Consider the following 13,364-nt stretch of genomic DNA (forward strand, 5'->3'; position numbering starts at 1 on the left):
ACACAGAATTTATGTCAAAAGTTTAGATACGCAGTTTCATAAAAGATTTATCGACAGAGAGTATTAACATTATTTCCCCATTTCTATTTATATTTTTTCATATGGCTTATTTTACGTAGTTTTTAAGTAAATGAAAGCAAACAATGGCCATCTGCTCTAGCTACAGTCCTTCAGTACAGTACTTTGTTTGTTAATTAGAGGTAGGTTTCTTTTCTTAAGAAAACCTGCAGGCTTTGCCCTGGTTGGTGGCCCATGAAATCCTGCCATGACCGTGTGCAGAAAACTGAAACTTTCCACAGAGAGCAGTTTAGCTTATACTTGCATTTTTTCCAGATGTGTAATAGCTGGCAAAGGGTTTTTCTCTTTGAAACAGAATATACAGAGTGAATGGGAAAACCAGGCAAGATGGAGTGTGGTCTGGTCTGGAAAAGCTACTTCCCATAAACTGCAGCTAGGGAACGGAGAACAGATGCTGGCAGAAAGCTGAAGGGAGTGTTTGCTGGAATGTAGCGCATAATGTTTGTGGTCCTAAATTTCAACTTTTCAAATGAAAAGGGATTTGAACACAGCTGTATTGGAAGTAACAACAGAGAGGAAACAATTTTTAGATTAATCCCCAGGCAGAAGAAAATAATTCAATCCATCTTTTCACAAAATATGGGAATCGTTCTTAGAAAGGATAGGGGGTTTCTATCTTCTCAGATCAAAATGCATTTTAGAAGCAACATTATACATTAATGGATGGAGGTTTTGCGGAACCTGAAATTTTTTGTTATTTCCTGCATGCTTGCATGTTTACGGTATAATTTTAATCTGAGTTTCTCGCAGTGAAATGTACCCTTATAAAACTGGAAATCAGCAGGGGAGCTTTGTGATCAAGGTCAAATCTCACCTGTCACAAAAATAATTAGGTAGCGCACATTGGTGTGCAGTCATTCTGTTTGCAAAAGGATTGGTTCCAGGTTCAATTACACACACGACATTTACTTTCTTCCATAGGTGTGGTAGAACTCATTTAAAAGAGTTGTAATTAATTGCTTAACAAAAGTCTAAAAAAACACATCTATGTACCTGATTACAGTTACTTGTTCCAACTGTTTATTTTATGAAACACTGACTGCTAAAAGCTAAGAAGGCAAGTTTCATCAATTGCAAACCCATAAATCAAGCCCACTGCAATTTTATCTTTATGGAAGTCTGCTCAGCAGCTAAACTAAACACTAAAATAAATTCCCCTTTTAAAAGCAAGTCTTGTCAGAATCAACTCAAAGCAATTTGAACTTTGTTTTATGTGATTAAAGTAAACGGACGTGGATTGATTTTTAAACATTTGTTTTATTTTCAAGCCTCCTCCTAAATATCCTTCCATTTCCTGCCGTATTGAATCTGTTTATTTTTTTTGTCTTGTACATCAAAGCACCATATAGTCAAATCCTTCATACAAACAGGGCTGTTCTCTAGTGAATGTGGCATCTTTGAGCTTGTAGTTCAGATATTCAAGTGTAGTAAACTCACTTAGAGGTGATTTGAAACATTCTGAAATGCAAAAAAAAAAAAAAGCAAAGTGCAAAACAAACGTCATGCTTACTGCTTAACTTTATGGGTAACTAAAACTTTGCAGATGGTCAGAAGCATAGCTATAATGAACAGGGGCTTTAAAATTATTGGTCTAAGACTCTAAGAATACATGTGCTATATGCATACTAAATGGAGTCAGCTCCTTTGATGTATATATTTAGAATTTTACCGAATGCCAACTCTATGAATCAGATCATTATTATTTACACTGCGTGTTATCAACCAGAAAGTCTCCTTAGCAGAGCCATTATGTAGTAACCAGTTCTAATGGTCCATTTGAGTAAAAGCATTCCTACCAGTTATTTACTGTGGTGGAAGAGCTTTGGCAAAGGGATCCTTTTCAGCCCGAGCAATCAGGCTTTTATTTTGACAGGACTGTTTTACAACTTTTGAAATCCAGACAAGTAAATGAACCCCCCCCCACCCCAAACAGGAGGCTGCCAGCTGTATGCTAATGAGCCAAACAATTAAAACACCACCCTCTCTGACTGCACTGAACAGACCACTGCGAGACAAAGAGCTGTTTGTACACCTGTCGACGTGTGCGTGCGCGCGGCTGGGCCGTGCTGTAAAGATTAGTAGTCAGGGGGGGGCTGATTAAATGGGCAAGGGACTGGGTTTAGGGAAGGTCAGCAGTGACTCTGACAGTGACAATCCTTGGGAAAGCCAAAAACAGAACACGACTGCAGGCAAGTCAATTGGAATAAATTGGACAGAATACAGTTATCTTGGGTTCACAGTATGCAGTATGTGCATATGGTGGGAGTTTGCAGCTAAACACACACAAGATTTCTGTATTTTTTACAAATGTCCTTCTGTTTACTGTAAATATTTTATTAAAAAAAAAATAATACTTTCAATTGTAGAGATTTATATTTATATTTTTATATAAATATATTATATTTATATATTTATTTGTATTCGCTGCATGCCACTAGATGGTTGGGTTTGCATTGCTACCTCCAGTTATCAACAGGTTATATAGCAAGGGTTAGATAACTGCTGTAACTCAGTGTTACTGACACATTTGTTTATTCTGATGTCTTATATCGGTATAGAGATCCCTGAGCAAATTACTATGCATGTTTTGTTTTCTTGTTGGTGTGCGTTGGTTCAGTGGCTCAGCATTTGGAAACAGTATATGAGGCAGTGCAAAAGCACCCTCCAGTGTTTAGTTATAGCATATGCAGAGTCAAACGGTTTGTCTCATTAAATTATTTGTTAAATGGATTATATTATTCTGCGATTTTTTTAATATATACTAATCATCTCATTGTGATTTTTCACACTGGAAATAATATGGGGGGAGATCCAAGATTTTGCTCAAATAGCCTGTACTATTGTATCTAAGACCCTTATCATACACATGATGATAGCAGCCAATTAGTTTCTAAAGGGGGAATTCAAAGCTTTGTAATTTAGCTGAATTAAAGGATTTATTGTATAACTGTGCTTGTGATGTGTGGCTTCAGGCAACAAACCCATTTAATTAAAGGTTTTAAGCAGTAGTTAGTGTTTGCTACTCTTCCAATAAAAGACTTAATCTTTGTCCAAAAAAATCTTTAAGTGCATTTAATAATCCTTTGAAAACGCTGCTGGTAGGGTCTGTCTTACTTTACTATGTGTTTTCTTGGACGGGTTTCAAGAAGAATAAATGAAATAGTAGCTCTTGGACAGAATACCTTACCAATATAACTGTAATATGAAAATAATGCTGGGTCTGTGCAGAGTAACCGATGGCTGTCCAGCTGTTTGATTGCACCTGCGGGACAGAGATTTGTTGAGAAGTGTTTCATTTTGAAATCTCTGAAACAGACAGTTCATCCAAGGTGTAACGTTTCAATTTCAGGTTGGGGCTAATCGTGATGAAGCTGCCAGTCTTAACAGCAGCCATTCAGCTCTGCCCAATTCGGTGTCGACTCCAAGCACAGAATTAAGCCACCAGGAGAACTACAGAGGTTAGTCAACTGGCTCAAGCAACTTCATTGCTTGTATTTTGTGTACCTCTTTTGAATATATAAAAAATCAATCTTTACAATAATGAGACACAGGGAGGTATTCAGAACTAAAAAAATGTTGAGAACAATAATGCCTAAAAGGGGAGTTGATTGAAGCATTTTTTTCTATTAAGAAGTGTGGAATTGAACATGTTTGCTGCCTGTACGCATGTATATAAATATTTGTTGGATGTTTGTATTGGTCTGTCAGGTGGTGTATCCAGCCAGCCAGCAGGCACAAGTCCAGTGGAATTAAAACTAGAGAAAAAAGAAAAAGATGAGAATGTACATGAAACAAATTCACCAGATGGCTTCAAATCAGACTATGAGAGCGACAGAAAGGACCTCAAGATGACTCCTAGAGGAGGAACCAGGACAAGGTATCTAACCATGCATGTCAAGAGAGCACGCTGTTTGATGCACTGCTTCTTAAGATGCTTATCATATTGAGCAACCTTTTAGATAACAAAAAAACACTTACTAATAACATTCATGATTTAGAATATATATATAAAGGAGACTGAACACAATAAAGAGCTATTAAACAATGTGAGAGTGTTTAAGAGACATTGCATTTGTAATATTTACATTAGATGCTTGGCTGTAATTCTATGAAATGGACACGTCTTTTACTTCTTTCAAAACAAGAGTGAAAATGTGGCTCAGTATTTATTGTCTTGTTAAAAAGTGGACTTCCCAGGGGTTTATGTATTGTAGTCTGTGTTCACCTCTCAGCAGTATTAACGAGGATGAGGACTTGAACCCGGAACAGAAGGCAGAGAGAGAGCGCGAGAGGAGAATGGCCAACAACTCCAGGGAGCGATTGCGGGTTCGAGACATCAACGAAGCATTCAAAGAGCTGGGCCGAATGTGTCAGCTGCACCTGAAGAGTGAGAAGCCTCAGACGAAGCTGCTTATTCTTCACCAGGCTGTCGCTGTGATCCTTAATCTGGAGCAACAAGTCCGAGGTCAGTAAATCAGCAAAGTTATATGTTGTACTTGCCTGCCTGACTAATTTAGCGCACAGGCCTATTTTTTCAGAAGAAAGCCTTCCCAGATTTATTATATTGTTCACATGTGTCTGCAATTTAGTTTCCGGCCCTTTGATCTCAAATACTTCCCAAATGTTTCAATTTAAACAGAATCTATTTGATCAGTACAGATGGTGTGACTGATTGTAAACAATCTGGTTGTATTGGATATGTTATTGCTTATTGTTTCAATGCAAATAGTGTTTTTTTTTTTTTTTTCTGCTGCTTCTGTGCTTAGTGGCAGTTGTTTCTGGCCAAGGATATCACCCCCTCAAAGTGAGCAATCAGAGAAATGGTTTTCAATAGAACAACATGGACTGTAAAGCATCACTGAACAGAGCTGATTAAAATCCGATTACAATCAAAATCTCCTTACAATCATGGTTATTTTGAAAAAGATTTAGCAGGGCATGCATACAGTGTAGGTACAGTTTTCAGTATTGCTTTAACAGCCATAAGTCATACTGTACAGCGTGTTTGCTGTGGCTGTGTTGCCTTCAATGTGGTGTATATATTACACTGTGTAAACAAAGACTTGGTTAGTTTAATTAAGTCAAGGCTGTAATTGTTACCAGCACATTTTTAATCATGTGCAGTGATTGTGTTTCCCCTTTTCTTTTGCATTTCTAGAGAGGAACCTAAATCCCAAAGCAGCCTGCCTTAAGAGGAGGGAAGAGGAGAAGGGTTCTGCCGTATCGGTGGAGCCTCCAGCAGCACACGCAGGAGTTCACCCTGGACTGTGCGACACTACAAACCCTATGGGTCACATGTGAACACCAGCCAGGTACCATATTTTTTTTTATTATTTTTTTTTGTAAATATATACAATTTGTAAAGACAAAAAGTTAATACATTAAGAATTTTTTGGGGAAAAAAGAACTTGCACAACTTACAAAATGTTTTTGTCCCTGTTTTGGAAGAAAAGGCAATCCTTTAGATTACATGTAAGAATAAGTTTCAGTACAGTTATACAGCTATGGCCAAATGTTTTGCATCACCTAGAATAAAAAAAAATATATATGAACATAATTTAGATATTTTATTTAACATCATGTAATCAAAGAAACAACAAAATGATATCGCAAAAGTCTACCGGAAGCCTTAATAATAGTACAGTATTTCATGTTAGATCTTGAAATGTCACATTTTTCAATTTGTCAGTTTTTCGTTAAGTATATGGAAAACTACAAAGCGGTATGTAATTCAGTATGTTAACGTAACATTATTCAGCAGGTTGCATTCGACTTTATGAAGCAAAATTAGTTCATTCTGTAGGGTGATGCAAAACCTTTGGCCATAGCTTTAGATTACATCTATAGAATAACATTCAGTACAGTTATATGTATTGAAACACAGAATCACGTTTTTTTAGTTTACAGATGACATTATTACCTCACGCAATGTATTTTCTTCTGCTTTACTAACTGACACCGCTTTTATTGTCTTCAGAAGCAAGATCAAGTTTGTAATATAACAAGTGGGTGACCTTTCCACACAAGGACAGACAATACTAACTCTTTGTGACACAAATTTGAAAAGACAAACCACCTGAAGCAAAAACCCAGAAAAGAGCAATCCTGTGACTGAAGAAACTGGCCTACATCCATATATCCCTGTGAAGACATGAAACGTTGAATCGGAAATTTCAGCCCGCGAGTGAACTTCAGCTCCTATGATTCTGTTGCAGGCAGCGTGTGTCGCATCTAAAGCAATCCGAGACTGTCGCGATCTCTCCACTCCTTGTGCAAGTTGCCTTGTGCCTAAACTGAATTACCGAATGCATTGTACCCACAACATGTTATTTATTATGTTACTGAGCTCCAGGGTTTACGTCTAAAGGGAAGATTATGATGTCAGTTGGAACATCTGATGAAGTTTCAGCTGATGCCAGCATTTGTTAAAGCTGTTCATATACAGAGAGCAAAAACACAACCTTATCAACCTTCTTTTGGACCCCTAGCATTCCTTGCATACCTCTTAGTGTCTTAAGAAAGGGAGGGAAGAGTATTACTGTCCTTTCCATTCCTTTTGCCATATAGTGTTTTCAGTGTAACACAATATTCCTTTAAAGAGCAATTGTTTCTTCAATGTTATTTTTTGGTCTCTGGTTATCTGAACAGTTGTGGTCATAGTTCAACCTTCAGCACGCAACTCCATGGTTAAAGTCAAGTTGCAAACCGCTGTGGTATCAAGGATTGCTTGAATATCAGTACTGTGACCATAGTATCACTTGGCCTGCATTTAATTGTAACTTTCTTTTTTTTGTTTAAAAAAACAAACAAAAAACAAACAAACAAAAAATCTTTATACAAAATAAACACATTTTATTTGTTTTATTTGTAATTATATACAAAAAAAAACAACTTTTCTAGGCTTTATAGTAAAGCTTGTAACGTGAAGTGTGATATAGAAAAAAAGAAAATATCTAATTTGTTAGAATTGCTTTGTTTTCCAAGCAGCAGCGGAAACAGCAGTATCGTGCTTTAATAGAGTGCAAGTAAAGTGTTAGCTGGGAGTGCACACTAATGCTTTAAACAAAACAAAATGACCATGCTCAGAGGAGAGGGTAAGACCACTGGTCCACCTGGGCAGGTAGTGAAACAAGAACAATGCAGGGGAAGACAAAGAGCAAGGGCCATAGCTTTCTCATATCATTTGTGTGTGTGTGTGTGTGTGTGTGTGTTTTCTATTATTGTTTTCTTGTTACCCAAATGGTGAGTTAGTTGAGAGGTCATAAGTATCAATAACTGTCCATAAAAGCTGTTGGTGGTGTTGACAGGTGAAACTTTCAAAGCATTAGCGCTACACAGTACAATTCTCATAGTCTTAATTATATTTATCCATATCCTTTTTAACTTCCATGTATGCTTTCTTCCACTGTTAGCCATCTTAGGATGAGACTGTCACAGCGTTTGTGTTCATCTTTCCTATTAACTGTTGGTTGACAGCAACATTTTAAACATTAAGTCATTTTAAGAACAAATCGTGGCATTTAAGACAGATAAAACATGCTAAAAAAAAAAAAGAAAACAAATCTATGATTGGTCAGACTGACTATATATGTGACCTTGTTCTTCATTTCAGTGTTTTATAAAAAAAAAAAAAATGTTTTGCTTAAAAAGCGTGAGCATTATCACGTGTCACTGCCTGGCATTTTCTTTTCTTTTTTTTTTTCTTCCTTTTTGTTTTTTCTTTTAAGCCTGTTTCTACGCTTGTCCTTTTGGCTGTATTAGACTTTGCAGTATGCCCAGAAGCTTTCCTTCATAAAAAAAAATAATAATTAAAAAAAAAAAAAAAACACAGAAAGAAAAAAAAAACAACATTTGGCTTATTTTTCACTGTAGTTAGTCTTTTATACAATAATCTTGTAAGAACATTTCTTGAATTCTAAATATTACTCTTTCTAGATTTTTGAAATCGAAAAAGTTTTCAGTAAAAAGTTTCTTACTTTATTTTACTATATTAGGTAGTAAAGATGTACGGTTATTAACCATAACCTGTCCATTTAAGATCAGAAATTTAAAAATAGCATCCTAAGAACATAGTAGGGTAGTACGTATGGAGTATTGTACGAGCTAAATGTTCAAGATGAACAGCTTCTCATCTTGTCCTCCAGTTTTCATTGTTGGTTAATGCAGATTTGTACCTGTGTCAAATTTCAAGGTATTGTTGACAAACATTTAAAACCAGCAGCAAGAAGCTCCATTTTTTTTCTGTCACTGTAACAGAAAACACAATATGTATATAACATTTATGTAGCAATAAATGTGCCATCTTTTTTTAACAAGACCGTGTGTGTGTGTGTTTATTTCTTTCTTTGCTAACCTATGGGATTCCTTATAAAAAAAAGGTCTGTGTGTGCAGTAATGGTGTGCAGAAAATTCTGATTTGAATGTCCCTTCTGAAGTGTTTACTCCTATTGAATGCATTTCATAATCTCTTACCTGCTGTCTGATCCGTGACTTCAGCACAAATTGTTTTGACTTCCAGAGGCTTGTTTTTGCTGTACAGCGCCCATTCTTATGTAGAACAAGACAGAACATACTGCATTGATTGGGTGATACATATTATGGATGGAAGTCTGAATAAGTTTAAGATACCCTCCCTATTTATCCACTGGGTGAGGCTGTGGGCTCTATTTTAATTTTCTAACCAGCAGCAAATCATAGTTCCACTGACAAATTCCTAAAGCTCTTTTCACAACATTTTATTGTACTTGTTTTAATGGTGATAAAAAGCAGGAAAACCAAATTATTCTGGGGAGAAAACACCTGCAGGACTAAAGGTCTCCACACCCCGGACGCGATGCGATTTGTCATGCGATTAAAGTGGTACTTTCGCTGCGACGCTACCTTTCACACCAGTGGCGACTCTCCTCTGACTGTATCATCAGCTGGAAAAAAATCACATGTATGATAGTCCTGTTATACAGCTAATAAAAATGTAAAATACATAATAGCTCTTCAGAATAATTATTTCAGTAAAGGTAAACAAATCACACACAGCAGCTATATCCAGTTCCCTGGAAATGGACTGCCAGATGTTCTCCCTCATTGCCTTGTCTTTATAATTTTGTGTTCTTTATTATACAGCTCTGGGTATTTTGATACTGCAAGAATTATCTTTTCTTCTGCCATTGTTTACTGAAGGCACGCAAGGGAATCTGTTCCTCATTGGTCAGTTCCCTAGCTGTTGCTGGACAAAATTGCAAAAATAGACAGCAATTTTCGCTTCGCTTTAGTACAACTTCAGTGTCGCCCGTCACATCGCAGGCAGTGTGAACGGCTTGCATCAAAAATACATGTTTTATTTATTTTGTAGTGGTATTAAGGTGTGTCGTATGATGCATTCGCTTGTCACAAGGTGTGTAGCAGCATTAATACAGAGCTAATGGGTGGCAGAATTTCGATACGCTACTGTTGAGAATTAAAAATAGACCCCTGTGTGTTACATAAAAATCGAAGTTTAATTTGCAGTGTTGGATTATTTTGCAGACATGATGGATTGCCTGACCATTTTAAAATAGAACAGTTTGTCATACAAGATCTGTAGAAAGCAATATGGAATTATGTTATGTTGTATAAGAATATATATATATTTTTTTAATACGACTGTGTCTTCTCAGAATCAGTTTAGCAATATGTCCTGTTGTAGGTCATAACATCTTACAGTATTCAATATTTATTGTTTTCAGCACTATCTATGGATACATGAAATGATGACAAAACCCTCAGGGTTGTACGGCACGTATTATTTTCACAGTGACTTGGGTTAAGATGTACAGTGCGCTGTTTAATTAAAACATTTTCTGTATTTATTTAGTATGCCCCTGAATTGAGATGTCATAAGGAGACAAATGCATGGAACATTCTAGAATTAAACTCTGTCTTGCAGCATTTTCCTGGAAGATTAGTTTTAGATTAATGTTTTCAGTGGAATTTGATTGTTTTCTCACAGGAAAGGACTTGAGTATTAAAAACTGACATACATTAAAGAAATTGTTTTCAGGAGGCAAGCACTACATATTATCATACTGTAATTTGTGGGCATAAATAGGTTGATGCCATCTTAGAATATTTCTGTAGATACTGTTACTACAAGGATTTGTCACTCATTCACAGTTTGATGCTTATATACATATGAATGCTTCTGATTCCGAGGCAAATCTGATAGACTCTTGTGTGTCCTGTGCATGAATTTCATTACATGGGCAGCAATTTCCATTTGTAGCTAATGCATAAGGATGCCTTCATTTCTTTGATCCCAACAAAATTCAATCACTTTTAATAAATACGTTGACAGATACATTTAATGTATTTTGTATTAACTTGCACGATAATGGAAAATAAATACCTGTACGATAACTACACACAAAAAGCATTCTGCTCTACTTTAAAATATAACCAGAAGGAATCTTGGCTATTTTAACGAGAAATACAGAAAATTCAGCAAGTGACTGCAATTTTGTAATGATGTACTGACACTCTTATTTTGAGATTGGAGACATGGTTTAAATACTGCCACCATTTACAGAGGCAGTATTTAGGTCCACAATATTGATTAAAAGGGCCCACGATGACAATATGTTATGAACCACCGCTGTGTGTAATTTAGCATGCCCCTGAATTGAGATGTCAGCAGCAGTGTGGAGTAGTGGTTAGGGCTCTGGACACTTGACCGGAGGGTTGTGGGTTCAATCCCAGGTGGGGGACACTGCTGCTGTACCCTTGAGCAAGGTACTTTACCTAGATTGCTCCAGTAAAAACCCAACTGTATAAATGGGTAATTATATGTAAAAAAATAATGTAATTGTATTTAAAAATAATGTGATATTTTGTAACAATTGTAAGTCGCCCTGGATAAGGGCATCTGCTAAGAAATAAATAATAATAATAATATATTGATTCTAGTTCTCCACATTTCTCACAATAATAACCCTCCACAATCAAGTCTGCCTGATGAATTTGACATCGAAGCAAATAATCTGAAATGAATAACTGTCATATTATTGTTAATTGTCATATAAAGCAATAATTTTACAGTGCCTTGTGAATCAATTAATTAGAAATAATTGCATTCCTGTAGAATTGCTTATGTTTTTATGCAGATACACTTTGTGAAATGCACAGTCAGCTGACTGTGTTTTCATCAGGCTAATAACACTTTTATAATAACCAGCTGGTGACAGTTGAATGTCTTGTTTTGAGATAAGCGGGATGGAATGATTTTCATGTTCTATCCAGTTCTATTGAGCAGAAATCCCGGATCACCCTGCAAATACCACCAGGGACTCGCTTCACAAAATGTCAGCAGCATGTTGTGACGCGTGCAAAAAAAAAAAAAAACATGCCTGACTTTGTGCATTTAATGCCATCTCAATGTCAGTCTCAAAAAGTGAATAAACTAAAACCTTAAGGTAAAATATACTTGCAAATCACAGCATGGCTGAAACCCAGCTCCTAGTAGATTGTTTACAGGCCTCTTCAAAGCTATGATCCAAATACAATGCACAAGAGCATTCTGTAGTATACAAACTTGACACTAATTACTAACAGGCACAACAGTACAGGGCAGATCAGCATCTTAATTGTCCTTCCCTCCTTTCGGACCAAGAACGACTTGACCCTCTTGTTTAAATTGGATTCATGTCAGCTGATTGACTTAAGTAACGAGAGGGCTGCTGGGAAACAGGGTGGGGTTAAACCACCCTTGTTTTACATTTTAGTTCAAGGGAATTGTTTGAACTATTTTTTAGGATTGAGGAAACCAAAACTTTCAAAAGAATTCCATCCAAGGTTTATATTAGCACTATATTTATTACCAGTGACTTTAATTTAACCAAGAAACTGTTGAGTCCTGTTACAAAGATATGTTTGTCACAATACGATCAGTCTGAGATAAAGAATTGAACATCGGTTAGTTAGAAAGTAAGCATCAATTAGCACAAAGAGTTTCTAAGAAAAGCTGCCATTGTGCTGAAGGACAAAAACAAGGGCCTAATTATTATTATGTATTTTTTTTTTGACAGCCAACAAGATCTAAGGAGTTTGTCTGTATTCTCTGGACTCCTGGTGTCTTTTTGTACTCTATTGTTTTCAGTTGGTATTTGTTTTTAGGGTGTGGCAGGCTGGTGTGTGTGGTGACATCACAGACCCGGAAAAAGACACAGACAGCACTGGAGTATGAAACGCGCTAATGCGCGTTTTTATTAAATAAAATAAAAGGTTTTTAAACAGAACAAAAGACTTTCACGAAACAAAATGGCACGTTGGCCAAAAGAAAGAGAGACAGACAAAACCATGTGGACGAACACGAAACAAACAAGTATCAATTGTTACTTTTTGTTTCTTTACCTCCTCTCTACTCCTGTTCTCCACTCACCGAACACTCAACCCTGAGTGAGTGACTCGTGCATCTATATATACAGCTGTGCTGAGAGTCAATTACTAATTAATCATTCACTTGAGTCCCAGCACGTGAACTAATTTGTGCAAGCCCAGTGCCCACATCCTAATACACATTTTATCTGCACATGAAGTGATTTTGCAATCCCCTTGGCTAAATACAAATATACATTTTAACAACACTCGTGCTACATTGCCCAATTTATACCCCGTGCACCACTATACCCACACCAACAATAACACACTACATACAACATAAAACACAAAATTACACACAGGGGCGGGGCACCCTGCCACATAGGGCCAGGCAGTGTTTTTAACCAATGGTTTTCCCAGAAGGTATTAGATCAAAATGTAAACTTTCTAGTCTTTTTTATTTATTGCCAAAGATTTGCAAATGAGATGTGAGGTAATCCATCCATCCTGCCAATGTGGGTATCATTAAGACAGCAGTTTGCTCTTCAAGCACTAGACCATGCTTGAAAGTAAAGTGCCTTTTCAACAATGTTTTGCTTGATCATTATTAACAAAGGTTGGGAATAACAATCCTCACTTTAAAAGGACTAACAGTACAGTTCTGTCTTATTCATTTGCTAAAGAATCATAATGCTTTATTATTGAAACGTACTAGTTTACATTGTAAACTGATGTGCATGGCTGTTTCAAACTGGGTCATATTATAGTAACTCGGAATTTAATGTAAATGTGTTTTTTTTTTGTAATGTTTGTTTTTTCAACCACCATCAGAAATGTACACTTTTAAGGAAATACAGATGATTAAAAGACAAACAAACTAACAAACAAAATTACAAAGTACAGAAGAGAGCATGCTTGATATTGATGTTTTCAGGATA

At 36.4% G+C, this 13,364-nt stretch overlaps 1 protein-coding gene across 14 annotated transcripts in view; it reads left to right on the forward strand.

Moving 5' to 3' along the window:
• The window catches only part of LOC117429447 (transcription factor 12-like), a 96,949-nt gene extending 88,554 nt beyond the window's left edge, over nucleotides 1–8,395 (forward strand). For 8 of the 14 annotated variants that reach the window (XM_058998763.1, XM_058998760.1, XM_058998764.1 and 5 more), the window contains 5 exons: nucleotides 3,428–3,536; nucleotides 3,787–3,955; nucleotides 4,293–4,543; nucleotides 5,237–5,390; nucleotides 6,056–8,395. In XM_058998763.1, the coding sequence (XP_058854746.1) occupies nucleotides 3,428–3,536; nucleotides 3,787–3,955; nucleotides 4,293–4,543; nucleotides 5,237–5,379 (672 nt within the window). In that variant the 3' untranslated portion in view covers nucleotides 5,380–5,390; nucleotides 6,056–8,395. The remainder of the gene's footprint in view (nucleotides 1–3,427; nucleotides 3,537–3,786; nucleotides 3,956–4,292; nucleotides 4,544–5,236; nucleotides 5,391–6,055) is intronic. The other 6 variants (XM_058998765.1, XM_058998766.1, XM_058998769.1 and 3 more) reach the window with 1 other exon arrangement.
• The last annotated feature ends 4,969 nt before the right edge of the window (nucleotides 8,396–13,364 follow it).

The sequence above is a fragment of the Acipenser ruthenus genome, chromosome 24 (assembly GCF_902713425.1).
Source record: "Acipenser ruthenus chromosome 24, fAciRut3.2 maternal haplotype, whole genome shotgun sequence".
NCBI lineage: Eukaryota > Metazoa > Chordata > Actinopteri > Acipenseriformes > Acipenseridae > Acipenser > Acipenser ruthenus.